Consider the following 17,526-nt stretch of genomic DNA (forward strand, 5'->3'; position numbering starts at 1 on the left):
ATCCTGGAAATTGCTGACTCTTTCCTCCATTTCCAAATAGCCACCAGGTTCTGCTTCATCTACCAGGTCCACACTCCCCCAGTTCCTCATTGTAGGAGTGTGTTCTGCTCTAGGTCTCATCCTGGTCCTCTGGCTTCCATGTTACATCCTGTGTGACTTTCCAATGAGGGAGAGTGCTGGTGAAGACCCAGGCAGGCTTGGGCTCACCTCTGGGTTGGCACTTTCCATGGGTCTGCCCATGTCTGCTGCTGGGCCTGCAGAGAGGTGAAGTGTATCACTTCCTCCTAGTTTCCAACCCAGTGACCTTCAGCTCCTGGGGAAGAAGCTTGCTTTGAAGCCCCGAGGACCCTAGGTGGAGAGACGTGGAGCAGAGGCAGGACTAAGGGTTAGGAGGCAGCTGACTGGGAGACAGGGCAGGTAATGCCAAAGGGGGCACTGAAGCGGCTGGGGAGGGGTGGTGCTGCAGGAAGAAAGCTGCGGAGAGAGATGAGGGACAGAGACCTGGCGACTGAGAAAGAGGTGGAGGTCACAAGAGAGCGCCACAAAGTCACAGATAATAGGACAGAGGAGGAGTATGGGAAACTGAGTTGGGGATGGGTGTCCAAAGATAATAAGACAGATGTCTGGAGTCCGGACTCGGAACACACTGCTTGGTTCAGTCTCAAGAAGGAGACTGTGGGGAAGGTGGTCCCCACTCTGCAAGGTTCCTCCTCCCTCCCTGTCCTCCCTTGTAGGTGGGCTTGCCTCTGTTCATCCTGTCCCCACGCTGGATCATGACTCATCTGGAGCCCATGGAAAGGGACCCCCTTGCAGATCCTCAGGCATTCTGCATTGGCACTGGCTTGTAGCAGGGCTCAGAAATGTCTGGAAACAATGGCAATGATAACATATTTACTAAGGTTTCAAAATATGGCTTGGTCTTGTATTGAACATCCTACATTCATTCATGTATGAGTGAAAAATTATTCATTAAACATCCCCCATATGCTAGGCACGGTTCTAAGCAGGTTTATGAATGACTTCATTAAATACTAATGATTTTATGAGGAAAGTATTTTATTCCTATTTTCATACGGGGAAACCAAAGCTCAGGGCAAAAGGTAGAGCTGGTTTAAAACTCCCATTCCTGTGAATTTTAACCACTCTGGTCACTCTCCCTGCCTTTCAGGGTACTAGACCATCTAGTCGAATGAAAGAAGGGAAAAGGAATCATCTGAATGCAGGTGCAGGGTCGGGATGAACTCAGAGAAGCTAGACTATATTTGGATTTGAAGAAAGTGAGGGAGGAGAGCAGCAGGCTCATGGAGGGAGATGGTGGTACCTCCAAAGAATATTTAGAGGTTGCAGGTCAGTCAGGAAGAAACAGACTGAATCCACCAAACCAACAAATCAACCAAACAAAACAAAAACTAAAGACATGAGCAGCCCCATCCAAAAAGAAGCTATCTTAATGCTCTCCTCAAACAGGAAAAGGTGATCAACTTTATTAGTCCTCAGGGAAAGCTCAAATTAAAGTCATCATGCAACATCACTACATTCCCCCAAAGAGTGACTAAAATGGGAAAGAGAGGATTCTAAGCCTTGGCAAGGATCTGGAACTCTCTTAACGTTGGTGGGAGAAAGAATTGTCATGACTACTCTTTGAAAAGTGTTTGGCAGAATTTTCTAAAGCAGAACATGTGCACATGCTGTGCAAACCTACTTCTTGGTGTAAGCCCAGTAGAGATGAACATGCAGGTTTAACTCAGCACTATGTAATAGCCCCCCAGTTAAAATGACCTAAGCGTTTCACCCAGAGAAGGGACAGATAATGGACAGATATGATAGATTCACCATAAATAAGAACTACATAGCAATGAGAGTACAAGAACTACTTCTACATGGGAAAACAAGGGAGAATCTCATAAGCAAAATTTCAAATAAAAGAACTCATGTACATTCTATACAATTTCATTTATAAAAACTTACAAAAAATAAGAAATAATTAATTGTGTTAGATGGCAGAACAATGGTTATCTTTGGGATTGACTGGAAAAACTCCTGTGTGGGGTTTCTGGGGGGGCTGGTGCTAATTTATTTCTTGAATTGAGAGCTGTTTTATAGGAAGGTATTAAAAAACTTACAACCCATCAAACTATACATTTATGATTTGAGCATTTGTTATATTACATATGCTATATATAATATGTATGTTATACTTTAATAAAAAGTTATTTTCAAAACCAAATATCACCATATTAGAGACTGAATGAATACACACGTGCACACACACATGTTCAGAATATATATATATGTACATACACAAACACATTCCGGAATATAAGTCTGGCTTGGTATTTGGAAAATAAGTCATTGCAATTAATCACAAAAAAGAAAAATCAATGATCTCAATAGCTTCTGAAATTCAACATTCATTTATGTTCAAAAGTAGGTATCTAAAGAACATTTTAATCTACGAAAATCTACAAACCTATAGCAAGCGGATACCATATTTAATGCAGGAAACGTTGAAACCTTCCTTCTGGGATCAGGAACAAGACCCGGATGCTGTTATCTCCACACCTATTCAAAGTTGTACTGAAAGTCCCATCCAGCACAAAGTTATTGGAAAAAAAGTAACAGAGCTCTTATTCTTGTGTTCATGGAAGTTTCTAAGTAATTAGACTTTATAGGTGAACTGAACAAGGTTACTAGACCTAAGGATAATACAAAATACAGGTTGTATTTCTAATAGTAGCAATTATTACAAAATGAAATCAAAATTAGAAAATTAAAAATAGAATGACCTCATAAACATAGTGGCAAATGAAAGAAATCAGATACAAGAGGGCACATATTGTATGATTTCTTCTATATAAAATTCAAACGAGGCAAAACTAAATTGTAGTAGCTCTCTTGGCATAGAGAATGGAGGAGCAACTCTTCACTCAGGGAAATGGAGGAAACTTGAGGCTCCTGACTTTTCTGTGTCCATCTCAGCCTCCTTAGTGAAGGGTCCTCCTGACCTTGTCCTCACGGGGTGTATGTAGAAAGCAGGCCCAGAGCCCTCCCTCTCCCTGGCCAGAGTGCAGCCCCAAGAAAGGGGGACTGGGCCTTCCTGGCTGGGGCTTTCCCTGGGCCAGGGCTTCATTCCTTCTGGGAAGAAGTTTTAATGATTGGCCCTAAGCCAGCCATTGATACCCTCCAGGCTGCCCTTGGCTGGTGACTTCCTTCCCAGAAGATTCCCCTGAACCTGACCTGCTACACATTCTTCATTCCAACAGATGTGGTGATTATGTGCTCATGCAGTTCAGATTTCTGCCAGGGACTCGGGGCGCTACCCTAGCCAGGAGAATGGAAATCTCAGAACTGGGGAAGGGATGGAGACCTGAGCTGTTTCCATCACTGGGGAGTTGCTTAGCAGGTTTTTTATTTTTATTTTTAAATCAGGTCCAAGAAGATTGATCCCTGTGAAGAGAGACCCCAGAGGATAGAGGGTCCCGATTATGAGGAGAAGTGGGCAAGTGGAGGAGAAGCAGGAACAGGAACAAGAGGGCTGAGCCAAGAAGACAGAAGCTCTTTGTTTGTAAACCGGGTGACATTTGGCAATGAGACCTGTTGGTTAACAAACCAGTGTTTTCCTGCCTATTGCCCTTCAGCCGAGCTTCCTCCTGATGGTGGTCCCCCACCTCTCCATCCTCCACAGAAACATATCTAGACACCCAAGGGCCTTTGGATCTACTCAAGGGACTGATGATGCAGGGCCACAGGCTGAGGTGTCCTCTGCAGATGATGGAATCTCTTGAGGACTTGGGGTTGGTAGAGGAATAGGGAGCTCTCCTTTTCTCTCTCATTTTTGTCCAGTCTCTGCCCTTCTGTTCAGAAGACCAGCAAAGAAATGATCAATACCAAGGCACCAAGTGCCCCAAGGAGTCACTGGATGGATTTCTCCATCCTTCACCAGTTGTGTGACCTTAGACAGGCCATGTTGTCTGCATCCCCTTGTCTGATGGGTACTTCTGCAAGGATCAAGAGCAGCAGAGATGTGTGGAAGGGGTTGGATGTGCCTGGGCCCTAGAAGGGGTACAGTCCTTGTTGGTTTCTTTCCTGCTGGGATTCACAAGGGTTGTGTCTGTCTATTCCTGGGTCTTGGTCTTGGTCTCTGCATCCTGAGCTGTCGGTTACCAGTCCCCATGGAAGGAAAGGCCCCTGGCTGAGGGCCTAATGGAAAACTCAGGGAAGTCAGTTCTGCCTGTGTCCCATTCACTATGTGACCACAGGCAGCTCTCAGCTCTCTGTCTTTAGAATGGGAATTTTAAGCTGCAGTTAGTGTCATGTGAAATGGTTCCTGACAGCTCTGTTTGGAGTTAAAAGCACCATACAAACACCAAACAAAATCTTCTCTTTCTACCAGGGATGGCAGAACCAGGCACATATGAACTTACCCACACTTAACATGGGCACCGTGTGCCACCTAATGATGATGAACTCGGGGAATGGCGTGCTGGCAAACTGCTCTCATGGGAAGAGTCCTGTTCTCTCATTTGCTGTTTTCCATGGTGTGAATACATCCACCATGACTGATTGCAGGCTCTGCTGGGTTGAGCCACCAGGCAATCCCAGATATTCATCCCACTGCGTCAGCATTTGGTAACCTGCACTCTACTTGCCTTCATGCTCTTCAAATCTGGCCCACCTCCTGGCACACTGAAGGTGAATTGATGGATTGGGGAGTAAGAGTAAGGCCATGTCCACAGGCTCTAGGGTGGCCTGGCTTAAGTAGCCCAGCCATTTTTTGTTCTTCAGGCTCTACAGAACACAATCTTTCGTCCCCCTCTCGGCCGGCCGGTACATCCTCCTGATTCATTCATTCCTTTGACTGATAGTGATCATCTGTCTACTGTCTACTGCATGCAGGGAACTAGCTGGTGGAAGTTTTTTTATTTTTGTACCAGGGATTGCACCCAGGGGTGCTCTACCACTGTCTACCACTAAGCCACATCCCCACCCCTTTTTTATTTTTATTTAGAGACAGGGTCTCTCAGAGTTCTTAGTGCCTTGCTAAGTTGCTGAGGCTGGCTTTGAACTCGTGATCTTTCTGCCTCAGCCTCCCGAGCCACTAGGATTATAGGTATGCGCCACCGTTCCCTGCTGGGTGAAGATTTTTGAGGAAGACTTTGCGGCCTTTGTCTGGCAGGCTTTGTGGAAAGAGGTAAGAAATATGAGAGATGCCAGGCTGAAGGGAACAGATGAGTTGCATTTTAGATGCATTAAGCATCCAAGGGACCTGCAAAAGTTGCTGTCCAGAGGCATATGGACATATGCTGTTGCGCTCAGGGTAGAGGAGGAGGGCTTTATTTATGCCAGAATTTTTGGCTGCAAGTCCAGAGTGACATTTTGTTGTCCCTCAGATAATTGATAATTGGGCTCATGCTCTCAGGCCTTCATTGGGTTGTCTATTCTATCTGGAATACTCTACCTGTAGGAATCCTGCCTGCCTTTCAGGTACCCAGGTCAAATGCTCTTTTTCAAACTCTTCTGGAGTTCTCATGGTGGGACCTCTTGATCCTCCTCTGGGATCCCACCCTGGCTTGGTTTATGCTGCCTAACCCTTCCCCAGGTGGGCCGTGTGCCAGAAGCCCATGCTTCTACCTTCTGAGGGTAAGGGCAGACCCCTCTTCTCTGTGTCTCTTATGACACCCATCATTTCTGGCATGAATGAATGAATGAATGAATGAGTGTTGAAAATAGGCCAAAAGAACCTCAATTTTCTTTCTGCAGACGCATCTTCTAATCAGCTTCTTGGATATGACCTCAGAGGCTGGAGACTGCTCTGTCCTGTATCTAGAGGAGAGCATCTCTGCCCTGGGGCTGGCACAGCAGATCCAATGGGAAACAGACAACCTTGTTGCTTGACTGGTCCTGCCTCCAGGCACCCCTCAGCTCAGCCTCTTGATTGTGTTTCCAGCTTCTCTGTTCTCACTAACACTGTAACATACAGACAAGCCTCTAGGGGCTTCTGACCTCCCAACCCATCTTTTTTTTCTAACTTGTACTCAGAGAGAAACCTGGGTTATAATGTTTCTTAATACTTTTATATGAAAAGGCAAGGCCTAGTTGCTAATTCAGGTACAAAAGATGCTTCGGCACTCCTGAGGGTTAGTCAATTTTGCATTTCTTCATCATTTTTTGAAATGACTTATTGCAATTATTGATGAAAGAAACTTTCAATGTTGCGATATCTTGTTTCCAAATGAGAGGTCCTGGATCTATCACCCCAAACCCCAGCAGGTCATTCTAGCACCAAACCCCAAACCGCATTCTTGCACCAGGCAAGCAGGACCCCCTGATCAGACAGCACCCTTGTGCCTTGGTGGGATCCACATCCAGGGATGGCCTCTCAGACTCAGGCTGGACCTGTTTCTCCAGGCTGAGTGCCTACTGCACACCTACCCGTGCAGTGCCGGCTCCCTGGAATATGGCTCTTCTGCTCCAGGAAACACTTTTACTATCGAGAAGTCAAAGCAAGGTCAAGACCTGTCTTTCAGGAGAAGCAAATTTTAGAGTCACATATTGGCCAGATGGAGCCATCTAGCCTAGAGAGTTGCTCCAGTGATCTATGACTTCCCTCAGGGTTAGTACCTGGCTTCTTCTCTTGCTGATCTCTGTATGTACAGAGTTGCCATGTTCTTGACAAGGCCCCCAGTGTTCCACTTCATGCGTGAGCACTCCACTTTAGGTGATGCTCTCCAGAAGGCGTATTTAGTTTTCTTCTAATCAATGACATGCATCTGTGCCCTGGAGACTTTTGTGCTGAGCCCTTGTGTACGACATGGGTGCATTTACAAGCAGCATTCTAGCTTCTGAATTTTAAAATGGCTTCACCCCAAATATGACATGGATGAAAATGAGATTGAGGTTCCCATCTCACCCCTCATACCATTATTACATAAAAAGGAAGAAAGCAAAGAAGAAAGAGGCAAAGAAAGAAGGACAGACACACAGAATATGAGAATGCAAAGAAAGAAGGGAGGAAGAAGAGGAGGAGGAAAGAAATTCAAGCCATAGGGCATCTTTCTCATTGGCAAATGATGTGACAGGGAAGTCAGCACTGGGTGGTGGGCATTCTCCTCTGGGGGTTCCTGGCTCTGTATTCTGGGAGTTGAGAGGGAACCTGCGGGAAACCTGTGTCCCCTTCTGTCCCTGTCAGCTTTCCCTGCGCACTGCTGATCTGGGGCTGGAGCCAGGGTGGAAGCGAATCCTCCTGCGAGCTAACTGGGTCCCAGTCACTTTGAACGCTCTCACAGGTGTCTTAAGTCGCTCCGCAAATAAAGGTCCTCTTGCTGTGTCCCGCCCTTCACAAGGCACTGAGACACAAGAGCAGCGACTCCCCAGGGCTTGCAGTGGGAGGGAAAGAACATCGCCAGAGGCCGGAGAACCCGGGCTGTGGGAGCGGGCTGGGTCTCCTTTGGCTAGGTGGAGTCGCCCAGGTTGCGCTTCTCCCCTCCTCCCCCCAGCGCTTTTCCTTGCGGAGCCCGACGCCTCTGGCAACAGGTAACCTGGTGGGGAGGAAAGGAGAAGCTTATTGGGCAACAGGGCGGGACCCGGTGAGGTCACCAAGCCTGGATAAAGGGGCGCTGGAGAGCGCGGAAGTCAGAGCCTTGGTTCTCCAAGTCGCCTTAGGTCCGCAGACATGAGGCTCCTCTTCCTCGCCCTGCTGTTCCTTGGGGCCCTTGGTGAGTGCCCGGGGGCGCGCACTGCCGGGACTGTGGGCCTCCGGGAAGCTGTGCGCTTTGGCGATGGGCGCGCGGGTCCCTGCGCTTGAAGCCAGGAAATCTGCGGACTTGTGGGATGGGGTCCGCCTGTCTCTGCCTGGGACAGTTTGGTCCTGGCCAGGCCCAATCTGCCTTAGGAAAGAAAAGGATGTCCAATATTTTGGGGAAGGATTTGGAGAGGTGGCAGAGGTCAGAGACACAAGGATGGGCTCATACTCCTAAGCTTGGGGTTGTGCGATTGCCTCTTGTTCTCTCACCTGCTCCGGGAAGTTGGGATGGGGTATCTGTAGGCTTGATCAGAGATCCCAGATTCACAATGTTCTTCTGGGAACTTTGTCTTCTTGTGTGCATCCATCCTACTGTTGCACACCTTTTATACAGGAGGAAAGTGAGGCTCAGAGAGGGTGAGCAATTTACTTAAGACACAGGAGACCTGAGTTTAGATCCTAGTTCCTGCAAGGACTGTGTGTCCTTGGGCAAGAAAGAACCTCTCTGAGCCTTCCTTTCTTCGTTTAAAAAACGATTTAACTATCTTTTTCCAGGGTTATGAGGAGGAGGCTGGGTACTAATGCTAAGCTAAAGTGTATGCACACCTCCCATGGCAGAGGGGGCAGAGGGAGTGCAGGACTCCTCATGAACCCCTTGTGTGAGTCAGTTTGAGAGGGGAATGACTTATTTTCCCCTCTAAATGTGCCCAGAATAGAAGAGGCACAATAGAAGGGACCAAAGAGAAGGCTCTAAACAAATGTTCTATGCCAGGTATTGCAGATATTCCTGGGGCGTTTTAGGGGGCACTCAGCAGGGGTTTAAGCTATAACTGAGGGGCTTCTCGCAGTGCCAGAGGGGAGGGTCTGAGGCAGAAGCTGCAGCAGAAAGGGCTGTATCAGGCATCAGGACCTAGGCAGTGGGTGGGGTGGAGTGGAAGCCCAGGTGTCCTGTTTTCTCCTGACTTAGAGCATCCCCTTGGGGCTGGAACTTCCTGCATGGGAAGGGGGTTGTGTTGGTTAGAGGGCAATGGTGATGGTACACCCCCAAATGCAGGGAGCGTGAGCTCACCCTGTGCCCCTGTCCTTCTGGACTCTTTCTGCCAGTGGATATTGATCATCCCTCTCTTTTTTTTTTTTTTTAAATATTTATTTATTTATTTATTTTTAGTTCTCGGCGGACACAACATCTTTGTTGGTATGTGGTGCTGAGGATTGAACCCGGGCCGCACGCATGCCAGGCGAGCGCGCTACCGCTTGAGCCACATCCCCAGCCCCCTCATCCCTCTCTTCTCTAAGGCAGATTGGGTCTGGCCAGGACCAAACTGTTCTCGTTCCCTCATGCTCCCTCCTGTGTGCCATGCTGTACTGGTTAGGGCAACCTTGAGAGGGGCTGGGCAGGAGGGAGGACTTGCTTGCCCGGTGATAGTCCAGGACTCCAGCTCAGTGTTGCAGCACTGGGCTTCATTTTTATTTGGATTTTTGGTTCTCTTGGCCCCTACAGAGAGGTCTGTAGTTTAAATGATATAATCAGTGGGATGGTGGCCTGCACTCTAAAGCGCCATTGAAATCCTCCTCTTCAAAAGAGGAGGTGGCAGCTGCTCTGTGGGATTCCTGCTCTGCTCCCCAGGGGTGTGTGTTGAGGCTGGCAGGGTTCTGGTGGGGTGGATCCAAGCTGGATGCAAGCTGTGGGAACAGCGGGTGGGGAGCCCCTGGGATCACGGGTTAGAAGGAGCCAATGAGGATTCCCATCTGGCCCAGCAGTGTGCCTGGGCCCTCCTGCGAGCCACGGGTGAGTAACTCCTGCCCCATAACTTCAGCCACAGTTGCCTCCCTTGGAGAAGAAGGTGCTGGCAGAACTCACAGTACAGTGAAACTGGAAGGATGAATGGGAGAGAGAGGGTGTGAAACGCTGAGTAAGCACCTGCCACCGTACACACTTGAGACATTAGCTGTGCGCATGCGCCCATCATTTTTGCTTCCTGCAATGCCCCCGCTCTAATCACTAGCTGGACCTCAGGACCGCCCTCGTGATTTGGTATTTGTTGTTGTTGTTGTTGTTATTATTATTATTATTATTTTTAGAACACTCGCCATACTTGGGTCCCTCGTTAAAAGGGCCTTTTGCCTCTTCAGTGAGAGGGGAGGTGCAGTTCTGTCTATTTACGTTTTCCTCTGTGTGACACAGAGAGGTGTGTATACAGTAGACATCCAGTTAATACTCATTGAGTCACAAATAGCTGAATTGGATTGGGTCAGTTCTCACTGCAGAACAGTTCTGTGGAGTTTCCAGGGCTAGGTGGCCTCCTCTGGGATTTTCCAGGGACGGTGGTGGTGGAGGAGTGTGCCACCTGGTGCCCCTGCTGAGTGGGCTTGGGAGCTGCAGGTCTCCTGCGGCAGTTCCCAGAGTTCCTCAAGGGCCTTGGGTGAGTGTAACTGTGAGGGGATGGCTCAGAAATAGGGGGCGTCAGAGGGCAGAATATTCACCTCAGAGCATAACCAAAGGAGAAGAGGGCTCTTGGAATCACGTTTGCTTTCCTGAGTGTACTTTATACATCATTAAGTTCATCATTAAAACTGTTTTGGGTACAATTCAATGATTTTTGGTAACTTTACTGAATGCTACAGTCTTCACCATAAATCCCTTTTAGAATATTTTCATTTATTTCCCCCAATAAGAATCCTTCAAATCCATGTACAGATAATTCCCATTCCCACTCCGTATCAGGCAACTACTAATCCACTTCCTATCTATAAATTTACCTTTTCTGGATGTCTCATGCAAGTGATCTTAGCATAAATGAGGCTCATTCATGTTGTAGCACCTATTGGTAGTTCTTCCTTTTGATTGTTGAATAATATTTCATTGCATATATGTACTGCAATGTCTAGCCATTCACCCATTGCTGAATGTATAGTTTTTTCCCTATGTTTTTGCTATTCTATTTTTTAGGGGTGGGGGTACTGCAGATTGAACCTGATGATACTCTACTATTGAACTACATCCCCAGAAGTTTATTTATTTATTTTTATTTTTTAAATACATGACAGCGGAATTCATCACAATTCTTATTACACATATAGAACACAATTTTTCATATCTCTGTTTGTTGACACCAATTCATGTCTTCATATATGTGCTTTGGATAATGATATCCATCACATTCCTCCATCATTGCTAACCCCCTGCCCCCTCCCTTCCCCTCCCACCCCTCTGCCCTATCTAGAGTTCATCAATTCCTCCCATGCTCCTTTTCCCTACCCCAGTATGAGTCACTCACCTTATATCAGAGAAAATATTCTCCATTTGTTTTTTTGGGATTGGCTAACTTCACTTAGCATTATCTTCTCCAATGCCATCCATTTACCTACAAATGCCATGATTTTATTCTCTTTTATTGATGAGTAATATTCCATTGTGTATATATGCCACATTTTAAAAATACATTCATCTACTAAAATACATTCATCATTACTGAGGTAAATGGCAAAAGCCCAGGCTTGGTGACTCATTTGGCCCTGCTTGTTGAACCACCGTTCACTGTGATTATGGATAGATTCAGATGTATTTTCCCTTGTTCTCTTAGCATCTTCTGGGGAGATGCTTATGGACACAACAGTCAGCCTCCTTAAGAACCAGTTTCTATATCTGTAAAACATGTATAATGATCTCTTTCCTGCCCAAGTTCCAGGTTCAAATGGGACAAAGCAGCTAGAGAGATCCATAAACTGATTTGAGGGATGGATTGTTATCATGTTTTCAGAGCTAGCAAACATGTCAAAGTCATAGGAAGGAAAAGGTTCTATTGCTTTTAATTTATTGAGAATTACAGACCTCTGGCCAGGGCAGAGTTTCTGTTACTCCAGCAAGGTGTCTCCTCTTGAGGAGGACAGCTGGACCTAGCCATGGTTGCAAAAGGATATGGAGCTGCTGAGAGTTCAGAGTCTGGAAGATTCCATCAGAGGGTGATGTGGTCACCTCCACAGACATTGGTGGCGCCCTAATACCTTGGCCTCTTTCTCCCAGGAGTGTGTTTGGCTGCCTCTAGGAAAGGCAGCGTTCGATGGTGCACCACATCACAACCCGAGGCAACAAAATGCTCTCAGTTGCAGAGGAATATGAGAAGAGTGCGTGCCCCACCTTTGTCCTGTGTCAGGAAGAACTCCTACCTTCAGTGTATCCAGGCCATTGCTGTGAGTCAATGCTATTGGTTGGGTGGGACCAACCTGGAGGGAGGGAACGGCAAGGGCAAGGAATGGAATGTGATAGAAAAATGTGCTTGCCCTGTTTCTTCTGCTTTACTTCTCAGACACTTGTAGGTTGGGAGCAGTTTGGGTTAATAGGAGCCTCTGAGAAAGAAACTAGTATTGAGAGGCCACATGTGGGGCAACTGAGGTCTCAACATACGTGGTTAATAGCTGTTCAACAGTGAAGCATACGCAGTTCTATTTGATGAATATGTAACATGGACAAAAGTCAAGGTTAAGCCCTTGAGAAATAAACCTGTTAAGGTCACATGTAAGTGCCACATCACATTGCTGGGTCAAGAGCCTGCCAGGGCACTGGGCATTAGAAAGGTATTTTCCCAAGACAGATTCAGAGAAAGAGAGAGAGAAAAGGATATCACGAATGGTGCATGGTTTTTTGATTCTTTTTGTTTGTTGAAATATAGTAATTTTTAAGCTGAAATAATTTTGACTCACTCATTCAATAGATGTGCTCTGTGTGCCAGCTGGGTGCGAGAGCCATGTATGTGTGACTCCAGCACAAAGTGGACATAACTAGTGTAGGATTATTTTGTAAATATAATATTTATTAGAATTCTTGGAGGGGGAAAAATCCCTTTGGATGGATGTATTAGGAGATTTTTTGACACTTTGTAGATGAACAGCACTGAGGCCCCCCTGCTTATTTAAAATGAAGATTCCCAGGTCTTTTATTTTAATATCTAAATATCTGTGAAGGGGGGCCACAAAATCTGCCCTTTTAATAAGAGTCTTATTTGAAATCAGTACAACATACCATTCATCCAAATGCTGTTGAGATAGATTAAATGGTTAAAAATAAAACATATTATTGAAATGTTAGGGGACAGATTAACCTAGCAGAACTACAGGGAGAATAGAAATCTCTTAGCTTTTAAACATTGGGCTAAATCATGAAAGAAACTGACATTATAAAATATAAAAAAATAATTCATAGCCGATAAAAGCAAAATCTTAGAAAGCACCAGAGTGAATGAATATACACTGGCTCTGACAAATGGTTACTATTCACACTTGATAAAGAACCAATTCAAACTGATAGGAAAGAGAAGCCTCTAGAAAAATGCATGAGCAGAGCATCAGTTGCAACATGTGTCCCTTAATAATCAGACCTAGGTGATTTGTTAGCACTTGGATTTTCTAAAGTAATAACAGTTTGTAGACTGATCTCGGGTCCTGCTGGTGATTCTACAGTGCCCCCTGGTCCTCACAGGGCATTATGGATCTTCTGGAAGACTGAATGGCAGCAGCATCCAGGGCCATAAAGAGAAATACGCTCACTGCCATGGTGACTTCCACCCTGCCGTGACTATCCCAAGGACACATGTCAACAGAAGGAAAAATCTGAGGGCAAAATATTCATGAAAATAGTTTCCCAGTCAAAAATTAGAAATAGTCCAATAATTGGGGGAATTACTTAATAAATTTGGGACCATCCACATTATCATACAATAGTATACAGCCAATAAAATCCATAAAACTCTGCAGAAGTAGAAAATGCATGCAGTTTCAGATGACCAAAGTGGGCCACAAAATGTGATTGGAACCACATGGCAACCAGGTAAAACAGGTGAGCTGTGTCAAGAAGGAAGAACGTGGCTGATTACAATCATTTTAAGATATTGTCATAGTTATAGTTTCTGTTCAATAAAGAATGTAAAAGAAAGAAATATGAAGCATCTAGAGGAAGCATCTAGGGTGAACGAGTTTAAACGAGGGAGTGATGATACAGGTGGGCAGGTACCTAAGGAAGTGGGCATAAGCCAACCCCCTGGAGCTAATGGGCTTGGGTGGTGCTCACTGCCCAGAGAGAGGGACCCTTGATTCATGCCATCTCTTACAGGACATGTGGACATGACACCCTTTTTGAAGACTCTTCTGTCATGGAGCCTTTCTGAAGTCCTGAGATTCCCCACTTGCCCCGCTTTGGCTGGGTTTTCTCCTGAGCTGATCTGGTGTCTTTTCTTTTAGAAAAATAAGGCAGATGCTGTAACCCTCGATGGTGGTTTGGTGTTTGAGGCCGGCCAGGACCCCTACAAACTGCGACCTGTAGCAGCAGAAGTCTATGGGACGGAAGCGAGTGAGTTGTCCTCAGGGGGCTTGGCTTTAAGCCTGGGCTCTGTGGAGTCAGAGCAGGACAGCAGGCAGAGGTGGGGTCCTGCTTGGCTCTGCCTTTCAGGAAACAGAGTCTCTAGGCTTTTGGGCTGGATGAAGGCTGTTCTTGCAGACACTGACCTGACAGGGGAGGGGGAAACGTGTCCGGCTCCCCACAGAGGCTTGATGGTGGTGGGCGGGGGTCGTTTTTCTCCCTCTGGTCTAGACTAAGACCTTTCCATTCTCTGCCCCTTTACAGAACCGCGGACCTACTATTATGCCGTGGCCATTGTGAAGAAGGGCACTGGCTTCCAGCTGAATCAGTTACAGGGCCGGAGGTCCTGCCACACGGGCCTTGGCAGGACCGCGGGCTGGAACGTCCCCATAGGGATACTTCGTCCATTCTTAAACTGGGAGGGGCCACCTGAGCCCCTGGAGGCAGGTAAGTTGGCTTGGGGATCATGGCTGATCTCAGGCAGAGGTGTCTCCTCCAGCTAGTTACACATACAGGCCCCTTTGGGATCACATAGGGGACTGTGTAGGGTGGAATCAAGGTGTGTGTGGGGGGTTAACTGCTGGTGCCAGGCACTGGCAAGGCCCAATCCCCCATAGCTCTTGGGAGGTGGCAGCTGAGCATGGGGTCTGCAAAGGTGTACCTCCCTGGGCTCCTGACCCCATGCCCGAGGCTGTATGTCCTGCAGGGTGGAGGAAGGGGCCCTGGGGACACCGTGGGGAGGTGTGAGTGCTGTGGCCAGGGCTGGCTTACATCTGTGGTCCACTTCTCTTTGTTCTACAGCTGTGGCCAGGTTTTTCTCAGGCAGTTGTGTTCCTGGTGCGGACGGAGTACGGTTTCCCAACTTGTGTAGCCTGTGTGTGGGGACAGGGGGAAATAAATGTGCTGCCTCCTCCCAGGAACCGTACTTTGGCTACTCTGGTGCCTTCAAGTGAGTGATGTTGTCTTCTCCCCAGTGGCCCATGGGCCACCCAGCATCAGGCCAGGGCTCAGCCTGCTGGCAGGGACCATAGAGGAGACAGAGAACCTGAGTCCAGAGAGGACCTGACCTCGTCCAGTGCATGTTCTTCTCCAGCCCCAGAGCCCCAGCTAGGCTCCCACCTCTACACCAGCCTGATAGGAATTTGCCTCAGCTGTGGCCCTCCCATCTTTCCAGAGCAGCCCAAAGCTGACAAGCTCTTCTGTTGACCTGGGTTCACCTGCTGGCTGCTGACCCCTCCCCTAACCATGGTAGAGTCTTACTGTGAGATGTCCACTCTCAGGCTCCCAGGTGGGCAGGATGGCCACTGTATCCAGGCTGATGCCATTCTGTCCTGCCCAGCCTCTCCCCAGTGTGGAAGGGCGTGAGCTCTGCCTGACCTGTGTCTGCCTCCCCTGTGCCCCTGCCAGGGCTGAGCTGCCCCTTCCCCAGTCATCTTCTGGGGCTCAGGAGTATCTGCAGAAAGCAATTCCCTGGCTCCCCACTGGCCAGGACATGTTTGCACACTCAGTCCTGAGAGAAAGAGACACATGGCCAGGGTCACCAAGCTTTTACCCTCGAGGGTAGAAGCTTCAAAACCCTTTTACATAGAAAAAGGAAGTTACACCCTTTTAGCCTTCAGAGAAGGTAGGGGTCTCTGGTTGGCACTGGAGCCCTTTTTGAGAAGCTACCTGGAGGGGGCCCCAGAGCCCTGTTCCCTTTGAAGCAGAGGTCCTCAGAAGCCAAGGCCAGGGCCACTGTTCCACAGGGAGGAAAGGGTGGCAGGGAAGGGCACCCCCGGACTCACCCTCTGGTGCTTTCTCATTTCACAGGTGTCTGAGAGATGGGGCCGGAGATGTGGCTTTTGCCAAAGAGAGCACGGTGTTTGGTAAGAGCCAGGGCTCCTCCCCCTTTTATCTTATTTCATAATTCTGACTGTTCAGCTAATTAGATTCCTTAATTCGTGGCACACTGTATCAAGTTCCCCTATGGGCACAGCTCTTATTTTATGTTCTTCCATATTTTAAACCATCAGTGTTCTTTCAATCTCCCATGCCCCCCTCTTTCTCTTTCCCTGCCAGAAGCCCACGCCAAAGTGTTTGACATGTGTCCTTCAGGATGAACCTGGTTTTGCAAAATAGACGGTGCTGGTTTGTGTCTCTGGGTTCAAGTTCATACTTGAAGTAACATGAGTTACTGAGTGTTAGAAATCAAGCTGCCCCTGAGGTTTCCTACTCAGCATTTGGGTTTAGAGATGTATCCATGTTTTATCATGTATGTGGTTCTAACAGTTAAGGAGTGTGCCCTGGAGCACACCCACTAGATTTTACCTCTCTGTCACCCTAGCGAAGGACAGACAGGGAGTGTGTCTCTTCTCTGGCACACACAGCTACATGTATGACCTCTTACACAATAAAGCATAATTGCTGGGTATATACAGGCTGATCACTCTACTGAGGACTGCCAGGGACAGGCCACTTCATTCCCCAGGACCACTAGAGACAGCCCATCACAATTCACCCTGGCCCACCTGGGTGGACTTTCAGGATCTCCCAGGATTTGTGTTCTCATCAATCCTCTGCACATATTCTCATTTCCCCACAACAGTTTTTTTCCCCCATACATATATATTTGTTGTTCAAATGAAGGTTGTAAAGCAATCTCATTGTTGGTTTCATTTGAACTTCTCTGACATCCAGTGAGTTGATTGTCTCAACATATTTGCTGGTAATTTGAGCTTCCTTTCTTACTTTGTAAACTTTGATATTTGCTGTTGAGTTTCATGCCTTCTTTCTTCATGATTTCAATTCACATGTAGGAGGCTTTCTATTTAGTTATCAAACCACTGTTGGTTTTAGACTTTAGGAAGATCTTTTCTCAAAAATCTGTCCATATTGGGCTGGGATTGTGGCTCAGCAGTAGAGTGCTTGTCTCGCACATGTGAGGTACTAGGTTCGATTCTCAGCACTACATAAAAAAAAAAAAAAAGAAACACAAACAAACAAGTAAATAAATTAAAGTTGTCGTGTCCATCTACAATTAAAAAAAAAAATGCATAAAAAAAAAAACAACTCTGTCCATAGCGCCCTCTGTGGAATGGAAGTCTTTCATATTGACGGGCTCAAATCCCAGTTTTGCCTTGTTGGTCTGTAGTTTTAGGGCCTTCTAAAGATGCCATCTTCACCCTAAAAAATCACAAAAATTTACCATAATAAGATTAAAGATTCCCCCACCCCATGCACATGTTTGTCTACATGTATACCTCCTAGGAAATTTGGCATGAATTTAGCTTAGCTTTTCCCTCTTTATGAATAAGATGATTTCCCCTATAGCAACAACTATAAAAAAATTTCCAACTTTTCCTTACTGGCGTGAGGAGCCAATTCTACATTAGATTTGTGTACATCCACCTGGATCTGTTTCTGAGCTATTTCATTTTATTGGTATGTTCATATG

The 17,526-nt window shown here is 46.9% G+C and overlaps 1 protein-coding gene across 1 annotated transcript in view; it reads left to right on the forward strand.

Annotated features, from left to right (window-relative positions):
- The first annotated feature begins 7,591 nt into the window (after positions 1–7,591).
- Positions 7,592–17,526, forward strand: part of Ltf (lactotransferrin) — a 28,982-nt gene continuing 19,047 nt past the window's right edge. The window contains exons 1-6 of the mRNA XM_015489361.2: positions 7,592–7,715; positions 11,766–11,932; positions 13,976–14,084; positions 14,358–14,540; positions 14,895–15,042; positions 15,903–15,958. Of these exons, the coding sequence (XP_015344847.1) occupies positions 7,673–7,715; positions 11,766–11,932; positions 13,976–14,084; positions 14,358–14,540; positions 14,895–15,042; positions 15,903–15,958 (706 nt within the window). The 5' untranslated portion in view covers positions 7,592–7,672. The remainder of the gene's footprint in view (positions 7,716–11,765; positions 11,933–13,975; positions 14,085–14,357; positions 14,541–14,894; positions 15,043–15,902; positions 15,959–17,526) is intronic.

This window comes from Marmota marmota, unplaced genomic scaffold (genome assembly GCF_001458135.2).
Source record: "Marmota marmota marmota unplaced genomic scaffold, marMar, whole genome shotgun sequence".
Classification (NCBI taxonomy): domain Eukaryota; kingdom Metazoa; phylum Chordata; class Mammalia; order Rodentia; family Sciuridae; genus Marmota; species Marmota marmota.